General features: G+C 32.3%; 3 protein-coding genes across 9 annotated transcripts; 2 read left to right on the top strand and 1 right to left on the bottom strand.

Annotated features, from left to right (window-relative positions):
* The first annotated feature begins 541 nt into the window (after nt 1–541).
* Nucleotides 542–10,032, top strand: LOC108322952 (homeobox-DDT domain protein RLT3). 4 transcript variants are annotated; one of them, XM_017555267.2, is made up of 17 exons: nt 542–706; nt 936–1,259; nt 1,943–1,998; nt 2,084–2,314; nt 2,431–2,508; nt 2,588–2,804; nt 2,928–3,028; nt 4,177–4,263; nt 4,372–4,503; nt 4,655–4,795; nt 6,025–6,147; nt 6,239–6,691; nt 6,906–7,274; nt 7,447–8,064; nt 8,453–8,557; nt 8,661–8,862; nt 9,509–10,032. In XM_017555267.2, the coding sequence occupies exons 2-17, from the start codon at nt 962–964 to the stop codon at nt 9,529–9,531; spliced, it is 3,234 nt and encodes a 1,077-aa protein (XP_017410756.1). In that variant the 5' UTR covers nt 542–706; nt 936–961; the 3' UTR covers nt 9,532–10,032. The 4 variants fall into 4 exon arrangements, with proteins under 4 accessions (XP_017410756.1, XP_052735276.1, XP_052735272.1 ...); XM_052879316.1 differs by lacking the exon at nt 6,239–6,691; XM_052879312.1 differs by lacking the exon at nt 2,431–2,508.
* Nucleotides 10,033–13,398: 3,366 nt separating this feature from the next.
* LOC108322884 (ABC transporter I family member 6, chloroplastic) lies at nt 13,399–17,275 on the bottom strand. Of its 4 annotated transcripts, none has more exons than XR_008250433.1 (6): nt 16,981–17,275; nt 16,667–16,888; nt 16,238–16,537; nt 14,743–14,836; nt 14,211–14,299; nt 13,399–13,699 (listed from the first exon to the last, which is right to left on the bottom strand). XR_008250433.1 is itself a non-coding variant. In XM_017555171.2 (4 exons), the coding sequence occupies exons 1-4, from the start codon at nt 17,245–17,247 to the stop codon at nt 14,747–14,749; spliced, it is 879 nt and encodes a 292-aa protein (XP_017410660.2). In that variant the 5' UTR covers nt 17,248–17,275; the 3' UTR covers nt 14,586–14,746. The 4 variants fall into 4 exon arrangements, 1 of the variants encoding a protein (XP_017410660.2); XR_008250434.1 differs by having other exon boundaries at nt 14,733–14,836; XR_008250432.1 differs by having other exon boundaries at nt 14,713–14,836.
* A 2,526-nt stretch (nt 17,276–19,801) lies between these two features.
* LOC108322961 (ethanolamine-phosphate cytidylyltransferase) lies at nt 19,802–23,869 on the top strand. The gene is made up of 10 exons (XM_052876996.1): nt 19,802–20,006; nt 20,514–20,939; nt 21,026–21,261; nt 21,502–21,653; nt 21,929–22,000; nt 22,079–22,146; nt 22,224–22,344; nt 22,624–22,683; nt 22,772–22,894; nt 23,361–23,869. Exons 2-10 carry the CDS (start codon nt 20,581–20,583, stop codon nt 23,430–23,432), a joined length of 1,263 nt encoding a protein of 420 aa, XP_052732956.1. The 5' UTR covers nt 19,802–20,006; nt 20,514–20,580; the 3' UTR covers nt 23,433–23,869.
* Nucleotides 23,870–24,191: the final 322 nt, after the last annotated feature.

The following is a 24,191-nucleotide window of genomic DNA, read 5'->3' on the forward strand; positions in this document are numbered from 1 at the left end:
AATAAGTGACAAGCTCTGTAACCATTGATATCACATAAAATTCAGAATCCTTATACAACCATTATTTCCATCAAATAATCAATTAATTTTTAACTTCGATGTTTACAATAATATTTGATAAAATAATCAATAAATTTTTTAATTATACTCTTATAAAATATCAATCGAGTTAATTACTTTTTATTGTATAACAATAAATATATAAAATAAATTTAAAAAATCAAATATATTTAATAAATCAATTCATTAATTTACCAATTCCATCCATCTGAGATTGAGTCTGATTATAAAATATTTAACTCATAAAAAATAATAAAGTTGAACTAATACATTTTTAACTAAATCCATGATAGATTAAACGTTGTAAACGTAAGCGAGGTCGGTCACTTTGACAACATACTTTCTCAAACATAAAAAATGTCAAAAAAAAAAAAGTGAATTGATGTTTTTTTTTTGACAGAGGATGGAATGGGCCGAAACGGAGCCCAAAGGAAATAACAGCTTTGTTATGATATTTTTCGAGTAATGGCTGGAAAGGGGTTGTTTGGTTGAACAAGAGAGATATTTCTCTTCTTCCATAAAACCCAAAACCCTACTTCTCCTGTCATATTATCCTCACTTTTGCTTCTTTTTTCACTTCTTCAACTCACTTCCTATTCTCTTTCATTTCATTCCATGCAAGCATAGTTGGCAAGCTCCAATCGCGGTACGTTTCACGCCTCACTCTTCTTTTTCCTTCCATTTTCTCTCCCTCCATTATCTCTTCAAACACCGCCATAACACTGATTTCAACCGTCTTAAACGAATTCAACGAATGCGAACATTTGATCGCGGCAATAACGAATTGCATCTTCTCCTCAAATTCGGTTCGCGTTGCGTTTCAGCGTCATTTCTGAACTCTGATTCGAGTCTCTTCCATTTGTTGTGTGACGCAGATGAGAAACACTGAATACTGAGGGTAATGGAAGACTATGATACACGGAGGGATAATGGTGGAAGTGGAGTGGCAGTGCCACCCTGCACTTGCTCGGGAGAAGAATTTCGCGCGTCTGGCGGTGGAAAAGGATCATTGCGAGTTGTCGCGGCTGCTAGAAACGGTTCTTCTGTTTCAAATTATGACATGGCTGTGTCGCGGAACGTCAAGAAAACACAAAAGCGTAAAGGTCTTCAGGAGCTGTTCACAGCCGATTACATTGTGAACAGAGTGTTGCGGAAGGACGGTCCTTCGCTTGGTCAGGAGTTTGACTTTCTTCCTTCTGGTGCGTTTGAACGATTCATAGTTATTCTACTGTGCGCCGAGTGCTTAGTGCTCTGTTTTTTTTTATTGTATCCGATAGTTGTGGAGCAATGATATTAGATGGGAGTATAAGGCAGTGGTTTTTGGTGATCGGATTCAGTGGATTTGTGTTGTTAAATACTGTATATTACGGTACATGAGTGCGTGGATAGTTTACTAAATTTTTGAAGAAAATGGGGTATAGATGGAATATGATTATTTCAGTAAAGAACTTTGTATTAGATGAATTGGCTTTGATTTCGAAATTAACACCATCCCTTTCGTTGATTGGAGTGAACATTGAAGGGAGTAAATAATAGTCATTAGTTAAGCATCGTATTTGTATCTGTATTCATAGGAAATATGAAGTTAAACAAAATATTATTTTTGATTTGATTATTAATCACTGCATTGTTCTGTAACTTTTTCTTTCTGACAGAAGAAATAAATTTGTTGGCCTCAATTCAACATGGAGTTGTAAAACACCCTACTTTTTAATTCCTTCCATTGTGCACTTTTACTGAGCAAATAACATTGTTTTACTTCTCCCATTTGGCCATTTCTATTGTTATTCTAAGTATACCTTTAAATCTATTTAGTCTTCTATACCTACCTATTGTAACTTTTATAACGAGCCTTGTTTCCGTTTCCTCTTTGATTGATTAGGACCCAGACACACTTCTGCTTGTCAAGAGGACCAAGGATCCTCAAAAAAGAGGAAGGTGACTTCTATTATTCCAAGAAAGATCTGTGGTGTTTCTCTTGCCACTCCTTTACATTTATTTATCACAAGTCCTTTTTCATCAGGGTTCCAAGAGTGCAATTCAAAGTCTCACCGATTGTAATAGGACAGCACCTGTGAAGAAGCATGGTATTGGCAAAGGTCTGATGACAGTTTGGAGGGCAACAAATCCTGATGCTGGAGACCTTCCAATTAATTTTGGCGTTGATGGCCAAGAAGTTCCTTTACTTTCAAATTCTATAGGACTGAAGCTGATCCATGAAAACAACAGATCACGAAAAACAGTAAACAGGAATGTAAGCTATATAAGCCCACAATATATGCACACTTAGTCTTCTTCCTATACAATATATGAATAAGCTTGTTAGTTCTGGTTTATAATAGTAGGTCTGGATTTTTTTTTTCTGAACAGGTAATGCCAAAAAATAAAATGCAGAATAAGAGAAATAAATCACAGGATAAGAGGAAAATTTCCATGCAAAGAAGAGTGGTAACCAAAAAGTTAAATGTGAATTTGTGTTTACTACTGTTGAATGGTTTGGCAAGTTTTTATTTTTCTTGTCTGGCAGGGGGAACTGAACCTAGGTGTGACTCAGAATCAGTCACCAAATAAAAGCTGTGGACTAGCTCTTGATAATGCAATATCCGAGGAGGGAGTTGATCGAGTTTCAATGTTAATTGATGATGAAGAGCTAGAGCTGAGGGAGTTACAAGTAGAAACTGATCTGTTTAGGTGTTCTAATCATCTTGCTGCCAGTGGAATGCTTGTCTGCTCACTTTGTAAAGGTAACTTGGAGGAACAAAAATTGACCAGTATTCCTTGTTATATTCAAATGAGTAATGATGTTATGGAGTTGGAATGTTCCGATTCTGATTAATTTAATTCATTTAATGCGTGGCATTATACAGATGCGCTAGTGAAGTTTCCACCAGATACTGTCAAGATGAAGAAACCTATCCATTTGCAACCATGGGACTCCTCTCCTGAAATTGTGAAGAAATTATTTAAGGTGCATACAATCAATCAGTTCTGACTTCAGATATGTTTATGTTTATGGACGTGTATTGTTATTGGTACTTTCTTGCAGATGTGTTTCTACTCTCATCCACTAACGTTTCTCTGCTATAAAATGCACCTTTACTACTCAAATAGCGCTAAACATTACCGTGCTAGAAAAGTTTCAAATTTAATCAAGATTGCCATAAAAGTAAATGGAAACATGTAGTAGTTTATATCAAGAATTATGAATATAGTAAGTTTTCAATCAAATTTACTCAGTACTGGTGTGCTCTCCATGTGATTCTCCTCGTGAATATATTTGTCTCTCATGAAGAATCTTGACCAATAATCTTGGGGGAGCTAAAATGATATATTTAATCATTAATACAACAAGAAGGAGCACATAATTTAGTATAACTATAACTATATTGTCAGCAAGAAATTCATCTTTCATTTTAATTTGCAATCTTGTTTTAATAATCTTTATTGCAAAAAATGATCTTTTTATTGTAGCGGGATAAACTGGAAGAGTTTAAATAAGATGAATTAAGCAACCAATTAGAACATATGGGAAATGAGTGCAGAAATAACGAATAAGTTTGTGTTTACTTCCTTTTTTCTTCAGAAACAAGACTACATGGAAGAGAGAGAGGGTGATGAACACAAGAGGCAAGAGGAGAGAAAATAAAAAAATATCTTATAATTTTTTTTTTTTATATTTAAGACCATACCTAGTTCTCTTTTGAATCCCTCTACCATTATTGTTTTAACAGAACCTACCTAAGTCTCGAAGGTCAACATTCTTTCTTCTGTACATATTTTGTTTATGCTTCTGGAATTTAAACATGTGATGGACATTATAGATTATATAATGTGAAAGTGAAGGAAATTCTTCCTGGTTTTAGTACCTTGTTATTTCTCAGACAGATCATTATGGGTTTTTGTTTAAGTTTGGATAAACTATTACTGAATTTTGGATTTATTAGTTACAGCCTGCTGGATTTATTTTGTATTTGACAAAATGTTCTTTCTTTAATTAGTTAATCATTGTCATTTTTAAGGTGTACTGAAGTTACTATATAGCTTCATTTTAAGTTTTTTGGAATTTTTTTTTATGATTAACTTGATATTGACATGGAACTAACTTTATTTTGGCAGGTTTTCCATTTCATTTATACATATGCCATAATTGTTGATATTTGTCCCTTCACTCTTGACGAGCTTGTTCAAGCTTTTCATGACAAGGTTATAAGCCATCTCTGACCCATGCATTGGAAGTATTTTCAATTGTTATTGTTTAATTCTAATTTTAGCATCCAAAGTATCTATCTCTTTACTGCATGTGTTTCCCAGGACTCAATGTTACTTGGCAAGATTCATGTAGCCCTGCTCACACTTCTTCTATCTGACATTGAAGCGGAGCTAACTAATGGATTTTCACCTCATTTAAATAAATCATGTAACTTTCTTGCATTGCTTCACTCGGTGAGTTGCTTATTTTCTTTACCTCATTTTGGGAGGTCATTGATTATTAAGTACTTATTGTTTTGCAAAATTTAATTATAGAATGACTTATTGTTTTATAATGTTTTAGGTACAAGTTCATTACATGTTTACTTTTATAATGATTTGGCAGGTTGAAAGTCAGGAATATTCCCTGGACTTCTGGAGAAGATCTCTAAATTCTCTTACTTGGATTGAAATACTTCGTCAAGTGCTGGTTGCTTCTGGATTTGGTTCGAAACAAGGGTCCTTACGTAGAGATGTCCTTAACAAGGTATTCCAAAGTCCAAATGAACCTCTATTCTCCATCTGACCTGACTTTAATATGTTTTTGTTATCATGTGTTCTTTTACATAAATCAGACATTCTAGATGCTTTTAACTATTATTAGTGTGTATTTTTTTTTTATAAACTGCCATACTACAACACATCCTAAATGGTGAACATCTGTTTTATGGTATGTTGTCTTCTTTGACAGATTGAGGTAAAATAATATTTAGATTATATCATATATGTTGTAGATGAAGGCAATACATGCATGGTGTTCACGTAGTCATGGAAAAATTAGGTTTCAAAAATGCCTGTCTTTCTTCCACCCACAGCCCCTTCCCCTAAAAAATAAAGCATCATCGTCTTCTATGATTTACTAATTACTATCCACTCCTTGACTGTATTAGTAACCTTTGTTGAAAAGCTTCAGTATCATCAGAAACTACTAAACTATGTGATGAAGTTGTTTAGCATGTACTTTGGTTGTGTTTGACCGTACATATTTTTTTAACCTTTTTTCCCCTTAAGAGTTGGGTCAAATTTTTTTTAAGCTAAAAAATAGAATTTAACAAACAACCTCATACTTGATTTTATAAGTTATAATTTTCAACATTAACTTAAAAGTAACTTTTAAGTTAAAAATAAGCTGGCTCTGATATCTCTCAGGTTCTCAAATGTTAAAAGTTATAATTTTCAACATTAACTTAAAGTAACTTTTAAGTAATTTCAACAAATTCTGCTCGATTCTCAAATGTATAAACCACTGACTTTGGCATCTCAGATATGAAATTTTAGCAGTTTCAATTGGTATAGCTTGGATCATGACAGATCTGTTGATTTAGGGCCTTAGACGGTTAGTTAAACTTTGATAGTTAGAAGAAACAAGGCATGCTACTATACATTTGAAGAGGAGTTAGTGGGTGAATTATCATTGTGGCTAGGAGCCTTGAATGTCCAGTGAATTTTGTTATTTAATAAACATTACCCTTTTCATGTGCTTAATCTGAACCTATCTTTTAGATTACTGTGTTTCTCTCTGGATTTAACTCTGATCCATTGATAGGGTAAAAGATGTACTATCAGTGAAACATATATTGCCACCTATTTCTTTTTTAAGTTACAATAGTTAGAAAACTGTTTGAGTCAGTCAATAATCTTTTATTGGATGTCATCCAAGTTTTCAGTATTGAATGTGTAGGTTTTAAGGTATAGTCTTACGCTTTTGTTTTGTAGGAATTGAATCTTCTTGTAAACTATGGTCTATGCCCTGGCACCTTGAAGAGTGAGTTGTTTAATATTTTGTCAGAGAGAGGAAACACTGGATGCAAAGTGGTTGAGCTGGCAAAGTCAATGCAGGCAACTAACTGTTTTCTAATTCATTTTTTTTTAAATTATATTCTTTACCTATATTACTGATGAATTTCATCTGTATTTTGATATCATATAGATTGTTGAATTAAACCTTGCCAGCACTACAGAGGAACTTGAGTCTTTAATATGTTCTACTCTGTCAAGTGATATTACTTTATTTGAAAAGATTTCATCGACTGCTTACCGACTGCGAATGAGCACAGTTATGAAGGACAGTGATGAATCTCATTCAGATACGGAGTACTCTGGTAGTGTTGATGATGAACTTGATGACACTGATACATGCAGCAGTGCTGATGATTTTGAAAATGATTCAATTAATTCCAGTATAAGAAAATTGAAGAGTGTAAACAGTCATAAAAATAATATGCGGAAAATATACACTGAAATTGATGAGAGCCGTTCCGGAGAAGCATGGTTGTTAGGACTGATGGAGAGTGAATATTCGAACTTAAAAATTGAAGAAAAATTGAATGCATTGGCAGCTTTAACTGATCTTGTTTCATCTGGATCCAGCGTTAGGATGAAGGTAAATAATTAACTTCTAGGCAAAGGGTTCATTCAATTGTCTGCCCCTCCCTTCAAATTAAGCCTGAATTTTAAATTGATAAAATTGAAGTTACAGGCTTTGTATTGTCTCCATTCCTCTTACATCCCTTCCCAACTTAAAACCACCCTCTGAGATGTTTTGTGAAGTAATCTTATCATGTTAGGTTGTATTGTGAATGATGTGTTTTATGCAGGATTTGTCTAAAGTCTCAGCTGATTGCAATTCTAGCATCCAATTACCAGGATCTGGAGCTAAAATAAAGAGATCAGTAGTAACGAAACCTGGGTCCCTTTTGAACCATAAAGTACACTTGAATTCTGATCCCTGTAGTGTAGACTCCTCATTATTATTCTCAAGATTCCACAGTTATGAAGCTTACTTCCAAAAGGGAAACGGTCCATCTATGTCACATCCCATTCAATCAGTGTTTTTGGGATCTGATCGTCGGTACAATAGATACTGGCTTTTCTTGGGCCCATGTAATGTAGATGATCCTGGTCACAGGAGGATATATTTTGAATCTTCTGAAGATGGTCACTGGGAGGTTATTGATACTGTGGAGGTGAATTTCTTTTGTTTTCTTGTGTGTAAGAAAATATATTTAGCTGCACATATTGGAAACATGGAAGAGTAAACAACCAAACAGGCATATGTTTCATAGTCTCGTGTGTCTATTGTTTGCATTACTATTTTAGTGTTACTTACTTGCATTTGGTTAACCTGCATCTATGCAGGCGTTATGTGCATTGATGTCAGTTCTGGACGATAGAGGAAAACGGGAGGCTCTTCTTATTGAATCATTGGAAAGGAGACAAACATCACTATGCAGATCTATGGCCAGGATTAATGTTAATAGTACTGGAATGGGTTCTATGTCACATTCTGATCAGTCTGAACTGGATATGGTCACAGATGACAGTTATTCTCCTGCATCTGATGTAGACAACCTGAACATGACCGAGACAGCTAAAGACTCCTTTCCTTCAGCTGGGGCTGTGGTAATTGAAGCTGGAAAGAAAGTAGAGGATCTAATTAAAAAATGGATCCGTGTTCAAGAATACGATTCTTGGATTTGGAATTCTTTTTACTCAGATCTCAATGTTGTAAAATATGGTAGAAGGTCTTACATGGACTCTCTTGCCAAATGTAAGAGTTGTCATGATCTTTACTGGCGAGATGAGAGACACTGTAAAATTTGCCATATGACATTTGAGCTTGATTTTGACCTAGAAGAAAAATATGCTATCCACATAGCCACATGCAGGGAGAAAGAAGACAACAACACATTTCCTAATCACAAAGTGCTGCCATCACAGATTCAATCTCTGAAAGCTGCAGTTTATGCTATTGAGGTAAGTTGGCATTCATTTCCTTTTTTATCATTATATTCTTACTGGCATTGATGTCTTGTCTTGTTACATTGGTCCTTTTAAGGCACAAATTCCATGCAATTGGTTGGGGTTTCTGCGGGAAAATTGATACTTCATTCTTTGGGCTACTTAGTTTTGTTTGAATAGTATTGCTGCAATTCTAGAAAATATTTAAGTTATGTTACTTCTAATCCTAGATAAGCATGACAGTAAATTAATTTCAAACGTGTTGCCCTAACTTTTATCTGCTTGTCCAACTTTCTGATGTTCTGTATTGAAAACATGACATGGTTTACTGTTTATTTTAAGCACGTGGGCATTTTGAAGATTAATAATCTTTTCCATTACTCTCACCCGACTTTTTGTACAGTCTGTTATGCCTGAGGATGCCCTGGTTGGTGCTTGGAGGAAATCTGCTCATAAACTATGGGTGAAACGACTCAGACGCACCTCAACTTTAGTGGAGCTTTTACAGGTTATTGTTTTAACTTTATGTTTGATAGAATTTCTGGAGTGTCTGAAATTCTATTTGTCTTAAATTAACTTAAATCTATTTTCGTATGAATTTTTTGTTATAGGTTCTTGATGATTTTGTTGGTGCCATCAATAAGGACTGGTTGTTTCAATGCAAATTTCCGGATGATGTGTTTGAAGAAATCATTTCATCGTTTGCATCTATGCCCCGTACATCATCCGCCCTTGGTTTGTGGTTAGTGAAGCTAGATGTCATAATTGCTCCCTACCTGGACAGAGTCCATCCTCTGAAAAAGCAGGGAACCGGTGAGATTTAAAGTACTTCTATGTTATTAGAAATAATAAATCACATGACATGATGTAATTATTCTGGCTGTTATAGTTTGTTTTGGTTGCAATTTTGCTTACTTGAGGGTATATCATATATTTTCCCTACGGTTATCTGCTTGATAATTGAGGGTATATCATATTTTCCCTACGGTCTTCTGATTTTTATTCTGTTGCATTATAAAATACCCAGTGTGATAATTCATTTCATATAACTTCATGTCCTCAAATCTATTCGTTCCACCAATCATTAGATATCCAAAACTAGTTTAGTTTCACACGTATGAAGCGTGCTGATGTGCCAACATCTTGCTGATGCATGGTTGAATTGAAATTTGCATCTTCGATCTGCAAATTGGTGGTGTAGGATATGCCAAACTCAGGCCGCTCAAGTTCCCTCTCCCTTTTTTAGTTAATAATTTATTCAAAAGAAATATTATCAATTACCAAGACAAACATGCAAGTGTAGGTCGTTAATCAAAAAATTTGGTAGTGTGTCATGTGACGACTTAAAAGGATGGAATGCAATTTATTTTTCAGTGTTTTCTCCTTTTGTTTATTTGGGGTTGTTCCAGATGTTTTTATGTACTGTGGCCATAAGATATGTATTGGGTTTCTCTTTCAGGTCAACATGGTCCTTGGCGATAGGTGTGCTTACGTTTGTTTAATGCATTCGTATATTGTGATTGAAATGAAGAAACTAGCTGTTCCGCTCCTGGACGCCCTGGTGGATTCATCTTACTTGTCAAACATTCTTGCGCTGCCTTTGGTTCCGAATTTTTAGATTGACTACCATACAAACAGTTTCGCCAAGGCTAAGCACACGTCAAATTTCATTTTTCTTGTATCCTCCCCTTTACCCTCTTTTTTCCCTTATACAAGCAATCTTAGTGGTCACATGTATAGCTTTATATTTTTTATATAAAAAATTACTAGGTAGCTCTAGTTTTTCGGTGCGTAGTCCCACTCGGTTTCTACAAGGTCACCCATTTTTATTGCTTCATCATGTTTGTGGTCTTCTCGTTTGAGAAATCAATTTTGTCTTTGTATCTTACAGAATAATAATGTCGTACTGGTTGAAAATAATTTGTATTATGAGAGGATTACAGAGTTTAAGGCCGTTTATTAAGTAAAAACGACATGCGAGTTTCACTGCAATTTTCTTTGCTTTAAAGTTCTTAAAAATTAACCTTTTAAATTGTTTGATCGCGATCTAGTTTAATTATTAGTATAATACACACCAGAAAGAATTTTTATATTTAATGTTTGGGTAATATTCATATTTTCTCACGAATAACATTTATTAAAGGCGTCAACCCGGCCTGTTATTTACATTCCACACGCTTCTAAGTTCCTGAAATTTAATTTCTGTAATGATTACAACACCAGAAACAGAATATACAGACGAGAAATTCAGATGAATGAGAACACTAAAAATAAGTGAGAAAGTTATGCAAACAAGCAACAAAGTTAGTGAATAAAAATTAAAAATTATTTAAATGACTGGCAGGAAAGTTATGTACATGAGTGAGAATGAAAGATCTTTGAAATAAAATTGGAAAAAACATCACGATGATTGAAAGAAAAACATATAAACAAATGGGTGAGAATTTGGGGTAAAGAAATTTAAATTTGTGATAATGTGCAAATTCGAAAATGGAGTGAAAAACATGAAAAGTCATTTTTTATATAAAATCTCATTGATTTTGTTGATTAATCTTCATTTAATAATATGTTTTAACTGTTCTCTATTTATAAATTTTAAACTTGCTATCTTATTCAAAACATCTGAATAACAAATATATTAAATACAATAGTGAATTATTTCTCATCACATTTTTATACGAATAATAATAACTTTGTTATTAATTTAAAAAATATTTATCAATCATATATAATAATATACACTATATGACCCTTTTATATATATATATATATATATATATATATATATATATATATATATATATATATATATATATTAGTGACATTGAGGTTCATACTTAAAACATCGTGTATTTATCGCAATTTCAGCTATAAGGTTATTTTTGGTGATTTAACTCGGTTAAAATATCAAAGTTTCATTATCGACATTTATCATAAAATGCATTTTTAATACTTCCAGTATCTTTAAATTTTGTAATGTATTTTTCTCACAAGTGTATCTCCACACCTTTATACATGTCTATGTAATTTTTTTCCTAGTATTTCACTGACGTTTCCTTCTCTATTATCTTTTTATCCATTTTTATTTTTTCATTTATGTTAACCCACGTCTTTCTTTTGTCCCTCTAAAACAAACATGTACACCATACCATTTTAATACCCTTGTTCATATCCTATTTATGACATCTCATTAATTTTTTCCTTGTTTTTCTAGTATTGACCCTCGATATTTAAACTTAAAAAAAATTAGTATGACATTTTTCCTTTTTCTTACTTTTTAACATCACATTGGTCATGGTTAAGTTATATATCAAAATCTTTATTTTTAAAGTATCTCTCCAAAGTTTATGTAATGTCAATGCTTCCCTTGGATTCTAACATAAAATAATATTATTTTTATAAAAAACTATATTCACAAAAAACATAAAATAATATTATTTTTACATGACTTATATACGTTAAGGAGACTCTAAGAGTATTTCGAACACTTAAAACCTTCAATTCTAAAAGTTGTAGTGGTTTTGCGAAATAGTTATCTTTCTTAAATTGGATAGTCGTTGTGTCTCTAAAAAATACTCCAAAAGTCAATCAAATGTGTCAGCTAGTAATAAATATAATAATTAATGAATGTTAGAATGCATTATTTATATTATTATTTATGGGTCTTTACCTGGATGAATATGAGTTATATGATTTAATTATTTATTAATCTCAACTTATCCTAGTTAACTGTGGTAATACAATTAGTGCAATGTCATCCTAATAAAAAAGGTATAAACATGATACATGCAGCTTTGTAAATCGACATATACAACTAAGAACAACTTTTATCGATCACTTGGTCATATATTATACAATATATATATATATATATATATATATATATATATATATATATATATATATATATGTTTATGTCTTGATAGACCACATGACTAAATTAATCCGAGTTTCCTAGTGTAATATTTTTCTTAGAGAAAATCCTTAGTTTTATTATAGTTCTTTTTATTAATAGTTACTCCCTCTCCCTCTTGTATGTTTTGTATAACTTGAATATAAACCACGTCAATAATACTTTTCTTCTCCAAACTCTTCCAGAATACTTTACACTTAGATCATGAATTTTTTTTAAGTTAATAAAAATTATATGTAAGTCTCTATCTTTACTTTAATATCTTATTCATTGATTTTGTTAAAAGGATAAATTTCTGTTATTATAAACCTTCGCGGCATTAAACCAAATTAATTTGCTCAATCACTTTTCTATAATTTCATATTGTAACTCATTAGATTTCTACATGCATTTCAACAAATCTAAATATTTCTTTTGGTTCTTAAATACAAGGATCAAAGTGTTCTTTCTATACTACACTCTTTTTTGTTAGATATGAAAAGCTCATTAAAAAAAGTTTAATGAGTCAAATAATATCTTGATAGTTTACACACTTTCAAACTATACCATCTTTCATCTTAAGAACCTCTTTTATTTCTCCAATTCAAATTATAGGGTAATATATCAAATTTCTTTCATTTTGTATTTCTAGTTCTAAATATTAGAACTCCATCCTTGTCCATCTGTACAAAATTTATAAAATCAATTTTCTTATATAAAACCACAATATGTGAGTAAAACACTCCCTTCTCTTTCTTTATCTTGAACATTTTCATCACAGTACCATTGTCCGGAAGCTTCTGTATTCTTACATAAACAAAATTTGGTTTTTATTTATTTCAGATTGTATAATTTGAAAACAAAAAATAATTTTTAGATTATATAATTTAGTAATAAAAGAGAACAATAAATTTTGAATTGCACACTCCGAAAATCATTTAACTTCTAGATTAAAGAGGAATCCGAAAAATAAAATTTGACTTTCAGATTAAACAAAGGTTAATTTTCACTTTGGAAAATGATTTCCAGATTGTATAATCCAATAAAATCAGAATTATTTTCATATGCAGGTGAGGGAGAAATTATAGAGATGCAGGAAAAAACAGTCCCAGTATCCTGGTCTCAGTCCAAAACATATGTTAATGGTGATCCTTGTCTTCTTATACATATCACATAGTTCCTAACTACCCCTTTCCAACAATTTAAACAGAAAAGGTACAAAGGAACACTTAATTATAATATTAAGACCATTGTTTGGTCTGCTGACATAGATGCTACGCTACATTTTACCCTGTTTTATTCCAGCTTTTAAAAAGGGCATGTTGATGAAACTTGTCAATAATTCTTCATAAATGTTCTCAGAGCACAAAGCACGAGTACAGATAAACATGATTCCAAATGCAATAATTTAAGTTCTTTAATATGCCCACCAAAGAAAAAGGAAGGTAAACTGCAAATACCGGAACTAAAATTTGGCTAGCATTTAACGTTGAATTAACATATGTTCCAATCCTTGTTGGCTGTGTGATCCTAAAGTAGGTATTTAACAATTCAAAAGTGCTCAAATCTAAAACAAAAGCGAAAGCATAACTTCAAAACCTCCCATTCAATAGTTTCGAAATTTCTATACCAAAGACTACGGAAATAATGCCCAGAAGAAAATGTCCCCAAGTCAAGTCAAGAAGCTTCCTCGTTTTGAAAATGGATACAAGAAAGATGAAAGGAGCAATCAAAACATTACTGCAACTGCATACATATCTGCAACACAAACAGCTATTTTAAGAAAGTTTATCGAGCATGTCATGTTAATTGAAAGAATTACTTGTACATTTTACTGCTCAAGTATTATTATTCTGCGAATTTTACTTACTATGCTTTTTCTACCAATTTTTGTAAACAAAGCATCATTTTGTTACCAACAAAGTGGTAACATGAGTAGAAGTTAAAAAATCAAATGGAAAAATGTGCAAAAACATAGTAAGTTGAATGGTAAAATGTACAATTTTTCTATAGCAAATGAATCTACAAAACCTGATACTAAGTTGCTTGATAAGGTCAATCAATGACAAACAACTACAAAGTTTCGTCATTTATCTTACAGTCAATTCAAATATATTTTACCCATATCAGTGATCAATAAATAATAAAGGATTTGAAACAATATTTAAAAAATATTAATGGGTTTGAAAATTATTATGATCAAACTAATGACTTGAAATGCTCAGCACTTAGACGAGACCTTTAAAAACAAAACGTGAATGAATTTTACCTGGTAGTGCACCCGAACTCACATCTGCGTTGAAAATATTTTTCTGCTCCTTACAAGAACTGATGATATTTGAGACTAATGTAGATGCACTGAAATTCAACATTTAAAGATTTTCTTATCTTACTGAGAAAGGCATATCTGGAAGCAATTACAATTTGAATTTTTAAGGTACTCAGAAATAAAAGATTATTGCTAAAAGCCTCCCTATTAGGATTAGTCAACTTAAGTACTTTTATTGGTCCTGATGAATTATATGTCTGTTTTTCATATATAGGAGGACAAGGTAGTATTCAACTACTTGCAGCAGTTAAACAAACAAATTTCCCAAACTCAGTACAAATCAGTTCACCTTATTATGTATCTCACTACAACCGGTAAGAAAGTTTTCTTCATTTCACAATAATATATACTGTCAATTCCCCACTATGCTCTTGCAAGGGATATTCTTCAACTATTTATAAATGAAAATGAACTTAAACTGAAATAGGATCAGGAAATTTACACTGAAGTAAAATAAAATACCGATACACACTGTATTATGTTGAAGTGGAGACAGTTTCATATCCCTCTGCCTCAATAGTTTCTACCATTGATATGTCACCTGTTCTTGCAATTTTTCCATTGTCCTGATTTTTGAGAAAAAGAAAGAAAAGGTCCATTCATATTATTTCACAAAGCATACAGCATAAACATAATGCACATTCAGTTTCTCATACATGGTTGAGAACTGTTTTCTAAGAAAGATAAACAATATTCTATCAGAAGAAGACAAATAAATGTCTATTAACTTGCAAACTCAAACAAGATACAAATCAAATGTTTAATAACAGCTCTAAACTACCAAAATACCCAAGATCACAACTATTTAACAAAATATTTTTCTTAACAGTGTCAAGAGTTGCCAATAGCATGCTATAACAGCTCATAGAGGCCATATGCACTACCATGGCATTGCACTTTCTGTAGCAGTTATATAGCACCGTTATGTTAAAACTGTCCACAATCCTAAGATTGCCCACCAAAATTAACATTAGAGGGTCATTTGTGGAGGTAATTTTAGGTAAAAAAGGGATTTCAGCTTAAAGAAATTCCTTTTAAAGTTCATGATTACCATGCTTCAATTATCTCCTCCCTCCTATCTTGCGACTACTTCACAACCTCGGTTTGATCCTCCGGCCACTTTCAGGCAACCCATGATGAAGCTTATTTGACATCTAGTTCTCACTCTTAGTTCCAGATTTCTCGTGATTAAATCTAGTTTTCATTGTTCACTTATTCTCATTCATCTCTGTTTTTAGTGTTATTGTCACACTACTGAGTTCCTTTTTCTGTTTTCTCTAGTTCCCTTAGTTCCATCAGTCCATGTTCTCCATTTATTGACTCTGTAGTCTAATTCTCGAGTTCTTTTATCTATAACCCACGGACCCAAACTAATTATAGCACCAACAACTGGAACCTAAAACAATAGAATAAACTAGCACACACACATGCATAGTGATATAACAGGATTCAGTAATGTTCCTACGTCCTAGGAAACAAGGCAGTTGTCTTTCAACCGTTAATTAGAAATAGGGTTATAATCGCTCCAACATCTACCCACCCATAGATATGAGTCATGCACAACACTAAAGCACTCTGTTTTTCTCTATCTATTTGGTCAGTCACGGCATCCTTCGTTACTATTTTACTTGTAGGTTTTTTTCAAAAAGCTAAAACCTATGGCTTAATAACGAACATGTCTAGATACTTTGGTACTTGTTAATACTTGATCATTTATATTTATATAAACTGTATAAATTATTTCAAAATAGTCATTATCCCAGTAAGCCCTGTATTGTAAAATATTTTCAGTTTCATCTGCTATCCTGGGATTGCTAAATATGACAGTGTCCCAATAAAAAGGAAAAATAATGTGATAGAACTAGCATCATGATTCCAATAACGAAGAGTGAAAACCCATACATAAGACGAATTACAACTCCAAAACTTGCAATGACAATGAAGATGAATAGTAAGTCATAAGTTACCATAACATGGACATGTGTAGGATTCAAAAGATCCAGAATCCGTCTATAATGAGTTATCATCATCAAAGAATTTTGTGGGGTGAGAATCCGATTAACGGCACTGGCAACATCCCTAAGCGCATCAACATCCAACCCAGAGTCAATCTCATCCAAAATAGCCAAATCCGCCCCCAAAACTGCAAGCTGCAAGATTTCATTGCGTTTGCGTTCACCGCCACTAAACCCTTCATTCACATTCCTATTGAGAAAATCAGGCTTCATATTAACAAGCTTAAGCTTCTCCATCAGGTAAGAAAAACACTGCACCACAAAACAATCACAACCATAACAGGTAATATCAACAACCAACCTCATAACAATATATGAGAAACACAGAGTACTATTTGGATTAACTTAAATGACTTAAAGTTAAAATCAACTTTACAATACCTCGAGTGGACCAAGCTCAGGTAGACCAAGCTTTTTCCTTCGAGCATTGTAGGCCATTACAAGAAACTCATCATTGGAAACACCAGGAATTTCAACGGGGGATTGGAAACTCATGAAGAGACCCGAAAGAGACCTTTCTTCGGGTTCCATTTCAAGCAAATTCTCCCCTTTGAATACAACACTGCCTCCAGTAACTTCATAATCAGGGTGCCCTACTAGAACCTGCATATTGTTCAATTAGCATGGTCACATTTCAACACTAAAAAATCAGTTTTTTTTCAATTGATTGAAAGAGGGTAGGGTAAATGAGCAACCTTGGCGAAAGTACTTTTGCCAGAGCCATTTTTTCCCATGATGGCGTGGACCTCTCCTTGGTTAACGGTGAGGTTAACGCCGTGGAGAATCTGGACGTTAGACTCGATGATCTTGGCTCTAAGGTCATTGACTTGGAGCAGGGGAATGGAAGCAGTAACGAGTGAAACGCGGTGGTTGAGGCGGCGGAGGGTGGGGAAAGTGGGTTTGGTGGACGGTGGAAGAGGGAGGAGGGAGCGAGAAGAATGAGTAGGTAGAGATAAAGCCATGGCTGCACACGAAAGCAGAGAATCAAAGTCCGCAATCCCTTATACCACCAAGTGCTTGTTTTTTCTGCCATTTTTTTATTTTTCTCATAAACTTTTCTCCAATTATCTTTGGCTTATTTTAAATACATTGCCTTAATAACCTTTTTACCTTATTTATTGTTTAATAAATATGTTAGTTTTATCATTATTAATAAATTTTAATTAATGGGTTAAAAAAAATGTGTTAAAATACATTTTACATTTTTGTAATTTTTTCGAGGTGTGAGTTTCATCTTCCCTAAAACTATAGTGTAAATTAACACGGTATATTTGTTGATCAAATGTCTTTTACTAATTATATATATATATATATATATATATATATATATATATATATATATATATATATATATATATAGGGAGGTTACGTGTTATTTTTTATAATAGTAAAAACTGATAAAATTATTATTAGTAAAATTATAAAATTAAATATAGTTTTATCATAAACAATTTTTATTTATTTCACATGTCATTTTTTAATTAAAAGAATGGTTAAGTTTAAAAAAATATCAAATTAAAAAATATGGTTAGATTTTAAAAAGTAGTTTCTTCAAAGATAAAATTGGTTAAATATTTATTCTATTAAAAAAATAATAAAATACCAAAAATATAATCATCTTTATATAATAGTGAAAACACATGCATTTGTGTTTATTTTTTTTATAACAAAAAATAATGAAGTTATAATTATCAAAATAAATATAAATAATTTTTACAATTTTCTTATAGATAGTTTTTATTTATTTTATAAATAAATTTTATTTCTTTAATTTAGAAAAATAGTTAATTTTAAAAATGTTAAATTAAAAAAATCAGTTAAATTTAAATAAAAAGAATAAAAGTGAAAAAAAAAGTGAGGAAAAGAAAGAAAAGTCTTTTATATAGAGATATAAATTTATAGACGTGTAAATTTAGGAAGAGTACGTATAGATAAAAGAGAAAAATAAATCATTAAATCATGTTAATAAGGAAATACGAATAAAGAATACAATAAAAATGGGTAAAATATTAAATTTATTTATTTATTCATTAGTAACAATTTATTTTATTTGTTATTTTAATAATATTGTTTTAAATATATATTTTATTATAATAAAACTTAATAAGCAATAACAATAATAATTTAACTAATATTAAACCTCAAGTAAATACGCATAAATGTTTGTGGTATACTCATATTAAGTTTACAATCATGTTGTATATATTTTATTAATACTTATAATAAAGAAATATAAATTGTGGCATATGAACTTAAAAAATAAATAATTGTAGTAATATAAAAAGAAGACAAACATACAAGGTTTTGCGTGGAAGAAAGAAAATAATGTATTCTATAAAAGTATTGTAAGAAAGAAGAATTAAAAGGAAACATAGTTATATTTTGGAGAAGCCACCCATTTACTAAACCATATCATTCAAAATTCCTGGTCATTGATATGACACTGATCACACAAAAATGGTTATACTATGTCCCACTCAGAATCCGCTCATCATTAACATGTGTTTAGGTGATATTCATTATCATAACTCAAATGATAAATACCAACTAACAAACGTTTTAATAAATCATATTCTTTTAATTAAAATGATGTTTTTGTTCATTTTATACATTTTTATTATAAAAATAGAATTTGAAAATTGTAATAAGAAAAGCAAACACAGAAACTAAATTTAACTAATTCTTATAACATCAAAAAGACAAATAATGTAATATATAATTATATGTAAATATTTGTAAATATTACAAATTTCAAAATTAATATACATCAATAATTAATAAAGAAAATTTGATACTTCTAACATGGTTTTCACTATAATGGTAAAGACAAAAATTACCATTTATTGAATGATCATAATGTCATAATTAAATGTCTTATCATTTTTATATGATCATAATGTCATAATGTAAATGTCTTACATTTTTAGTTGAATGCAGTATATTACTCTTTTATATGAATATGTACACTATAAATTGATTATAATATATATATATATATATATATATATATATATATATATATATATATATAACTTTTGTAATAAATTCTTTTACCAATAAAAATAAAATTTTAAAAATCTAATAATAAAAATATAGAGGCTCTAACACGTGCGGAAATCAGCATGGAAATAGCAAGTAACAGGTGTATTGGAATCACCCAGATGTACATAAATCAGACCGTTGGATTGAGTAACTGAATAAAAATAATAATTTGAAAATAATATATATATATATATATATATATATATATATATATATATATATAAGCAGTGAATCAACACGCAATTAATATTGCCCTAAAATGTCTCCTAAGAGTCTAGAATTGAGGCACAGCCACATATGAGAGGAGGGGTCCATCCGAGGTGGGACTAATGCTTAAATCAGATATTGGTGATATTTAATTTCTAATTACTTTTGAAAGATAGGAAATAAAATGAATTATCTTTCTAGAAGAACAAAGGAAGAAAAGAGAATAGCATAAGTTGGAGGAGTAAAAGAGTCATTGGCCTATATAATTGACCGCTAAGATTGCGATATATTTATATTTCTGCAATTTGGTCCGTGTTTAGAAAAAGCGAAGCCTATTTTGTTTCAGACAAAGTTGTGTTGCAAACCAAAAAACTACCACCAGCTTTCCTCCATACGAATCAGAGGAGGAGAGAGAGAGAAAGAGCGAGGAGACACAGACACAAAGGCAACGGAAAAAGCAACGAAAAAAAAGGTTCTGATTCGATCTTTTCTTCTGTTTCTTCCATCTATCTATTTTTTTTTTTTGCTTTCGGCCATTGCATCTCGTCGAACTCGTTTTTTTCTTCTTACCATATCTTCGTTTTCGCACTTTGTTACTCCTCAATTCTCTTTTTTTATTCAGGATCTCAGGTTGGTTCTCGTTATTTCTGAGTTTGGACTTTTTTTTTTTTGCATCTGCGTACGCTACCGAAGATTCGTTCTAACTCTTAATTTCATTTCGGTAAAGCTGCATTTTTGGTGTTGCTGTAAGCTAGATCAGGGATGTGTGAATGCCCCGATTCTTAATTTTCTTGTTTTCCGTAAGGATTTTGCATGCAAATGGTTGTTTCATTTGGTTGGGGGTGGCAATTGAACTTTTTTCTTTGCATTTTTGAAGCATTATTTTCTCCGTTGAGTTTTACTAGCAATGTTTGTGGGAATTGTACTTGTGAGAATAAAACGGATTTGATTCTGTTTTTGACACGATGGTTGGTTGCAGGTCTGTGCCTCCTCTTATATGTAATAACTAATTTCTGAGAAAAAAAAAAGAAGTAAATAAAAAGGGCATGGATTACGAACACAACAGTTGGATTTGGGAGGGGGTAAACTACTACCCGCGCGTGTTTGGGGGTCTAATGGTTACAGCAGCCTTGCTGGGGTTGTCAACCAGCTACTTTGGTGGGATTGGTGTTCCTTATTTGTCACTGCCATGTTCTTGGTCTAATTTGGGGATTTTCCACAAGAAGAAGTCTGGGAAGAGGCGCATTCGGGTTTACATGGATGGATGTTTTGATCTGATGCATTATGGCCATGCCAATGCTCTCAGACAAGCAAAGGCTCTTGGAGATGAATTGGTTGTGGGTCTCGTGAGTGATGAGGAGATCGTGGCCAATAAAGGACCACCCGTTTTGTCTATGTCAGAAAGGTATAAATTTTGATTTTGTATGGTCTTTTCAATTCTAAAGTCTTGTGTCGGTGATTCTGAAAACCGAGTTATGGATTATCTTGTAGGCTGGCCCTTGTCAGTGGATTGAAATGGGTGGATGAGGTCATAACCGATGCTCCTTATGCAATTACTGAGAAATTCTTGGATCGTCTCTTTCATGAATACAAAATTGACTATGTCATACACGGTGATGATCCGTGCCTGCTTCCAGACGGAACAGATGCATATGCTGCAGCAAAGAAAGCTGGTCGTTACAAGCAAATTAAGCGTACTGAAGGAGTTTCCAGTACAGATATCGTAGGTACTAAGCTTCTATTCATATCATATCAGGATACTGACACGACATCATCTGCTGAGGGGTAAATAAGCTTGCAGGAAAAATCTGGTGTGATACGTTTGTATGAAGTTGTGGTTCTTTAGATGAAAAATATTACCCGAGTTCTCTAATATTGGGGCTTGATATAAATGTTTTTTTATGCTTCAACGACTATTGTGAATCATTAAGCTTATAATGTGTTTGATTTAACAATGCTTTATACAGGGAGAATACTGTCTTCTTTAAGAAATAAAAAAAGTTGTGAAGATCATAATGGCAGTGAGGTAAAACCTCAAGAAGAAAACCCATCACAGGCTTCCCACATAGCTCAATTTCTACCAACTTCCCGACGTATTGTCCAGTTTTCAAATGGCAAGGTATTTTTGTTTGCTTGTGTCATGCCTGTTCTTTAGAAGAACACACTCGGTTCACAATTTTCTCTGGTGATTTTTTAGTTGAAAATATTCTTGCTGTTTCTTTGAGAGCTACCCTAAAACAATACCAAGATTTATACGGATTTACTTAATACAACAAAAATGACTTAAATTTATGTTACACTTAAAAGGTTCACATTGGAGGCAATTTGTCTTTTTTGTTACAGTTTGTGGAATTTTTGTTTGTGATAATTCATCGTCACTCCATCTTATTGTAGGGTCCTGGACCAAATGCACGTATTGTATACATTGACGGGGCTTTTGATCTCTTTCACGCAGGCCATGTTGAGGTACAGATAAATATTGAAATCAAAGCGCATGCCATTTTATTTATTTGTTGTCTTATTTATTTGTCTGAGTTCTTTCAGATACTTAAGAAGGCTAGGGAGCTTGGAGATTTTCTTCTAGTTGGAATCCACTCAGATGAGACCGTGAGGTATATATTTACTATTGAATATGAGTATTATCCAGTTGGTGTTAACGACAGATAAGAAACTAACAAATTTTCTGCAGTGAGCATAGAGGAAATCACTATCCAATCATGCATCTGCATGAGCGTAGCCTTAGTGTGTTAGCTTCTCGTTATGTTGATGAAGTTATTATTGGTTCACCTTGGGAAATTACAAAGGACATGGTAAGTCTCTGATTCTACATTTTCTGGATTTCGTTCAAGTAGTTTTACCATTTTTTTAAAATGTTTCGTCAAACTTCACCTCCCCACTATTCTCTTAAAAACATAAATTTTGCAAATACAATTTTGTTTTGGTAATTTGAACCGACTGGATATTTTCATTACAATGAGGTCTATTTTCTATTGACACATCCATCGCTGCATCTGAAGAGTTGTTGCACATAATTTGAATTCATTGGATATTTTCATTATGATGATAATGTTTATTTTGGAATCAAACAGATCACCACTTTTAATATCTCACTAGTTGTGCATGGTACTATTGCTGAGAAGTCATTAAATGTAAGTGCACCTTTAGTTTTTCAGTTCACTTGGTATACGATATCATTTTCCTATGTTCACATATTTCTGAACAAGTTTTAATATGCAGTGTGAGCTAGATCCATATGAGGTCCCCAAGAGCATGGGAATATTCCGTTTGCTCGAAAGCCCAAAAGATATTACTACTGCCACTGTAGCCCAAAGGATAATGGCCAATCATGAAGCTTACGTGGTAATCTCTTCAATACGATTTTTTATTTCCATTTTTGCTTCTCAAGATTTGACTAACCTTCAAATCTTAATTGGTATAGTTAATCTGTTATTCGAGTGTATTAGGCCAATATAGAGTTTATCAAAGGTGCTGTTAATTTTATAATTCTTCACAAATGCACAGTTTCACCTCTCAAAGTAAAACTTCATTAAAAAACTATTTCACATTCCTGAATTGTACTCCAGTTGGTGGGGTCTGACGTGAAAAAGCCAAGAATCATGCACATACCACTGAAGCATTTGAAACTGAAATGAGTGTGTTGAGATCAAATTGTAGTGGGTTTTGCATCAACAGGCTCATGATTATATCAGTTCCTATTTTTGGACTAAAGAAGTTCACCCCTTTTGCTTTTGCTTTCAAAATTACGATAGATGTTTGATCCTTTAAGATGACATTGTTATCTGGTTTGATTTCTTGTTTAATGCAGAAACGCAATGCTAAGAAAACTAGGAGTGAGCAAAGATACTATGAAGAGAAAAAATTTGTCTCCGGAGACTAGAGTGTACAGAAATGATGTTGGACATTAATTTGGTACTGCTCTTTAAGCTTGGCCCTGTCACAAAAATGCTACATACAGCATGAATCCATACACAGTTTGTGAAGGAGAAATAGTGCAGGGTTTGTAGGCCATAACTCAGGAATAGCGATGTACTTTAATGCCCTGCCGTTTTGTTTTGAATTTTTTTCCATCTGAAAGGCATCCATGTGGTTTGTTCACAAGTTTTATGCCATTTGGTTTTTCTGTGGTTGGTGTTTAGTGTACCCCAATTGGAGGATTCCTTACTCTGATAGTATATTGTCACTGTCAGAGGTTATACGTATCACTGTCTTTCCTTTATTTATTTCTACTCTGCAGAATCATTTGATTTGGTTGTGGAAAAACCTATTCCGTTATGACAGCCAATAAAAGAAAATGATAGCAGCTTCTTTTTTTTACATCTGCACCGTTCTTAGGGGAATACCTGTTCATATTTTGTGAAATATTGGTTTAAGGTTACAATAATTAAGGGGACTGATAAATTCTCCTAAAGTTTAGAGAAATATTTGAGTGAGTATTTTCTTATTGTAAAATGGCAATAGTTTTTGTTTACTAAAATGGAATTTATTATATAATGGAATAAGTATTGGTCGATTTTATTTTATGAATTATATAAGCAATTCAAATTGTGGTGGTTGTTATTAATTTAAGGAAGACTATTAAAATAGATTTTTGTGTGGAAACTACAGTAGGTTATATAAACCCTTAACAATTAATATA

Source organism: Vigna angularis, chromosome 1 (assembly GCF_016808095.1).
Source record: "Vigna angularis cultivar LongXiaoDou No.4 chromosome 1, ASM1680809v1, whole genome shotgun sequence".
NCBI lineage: Eukaryota > Viridiplantae > Streptophyta > Magnoliopsida > Fabales > Fabaceae > Vigna > Vigna angularis.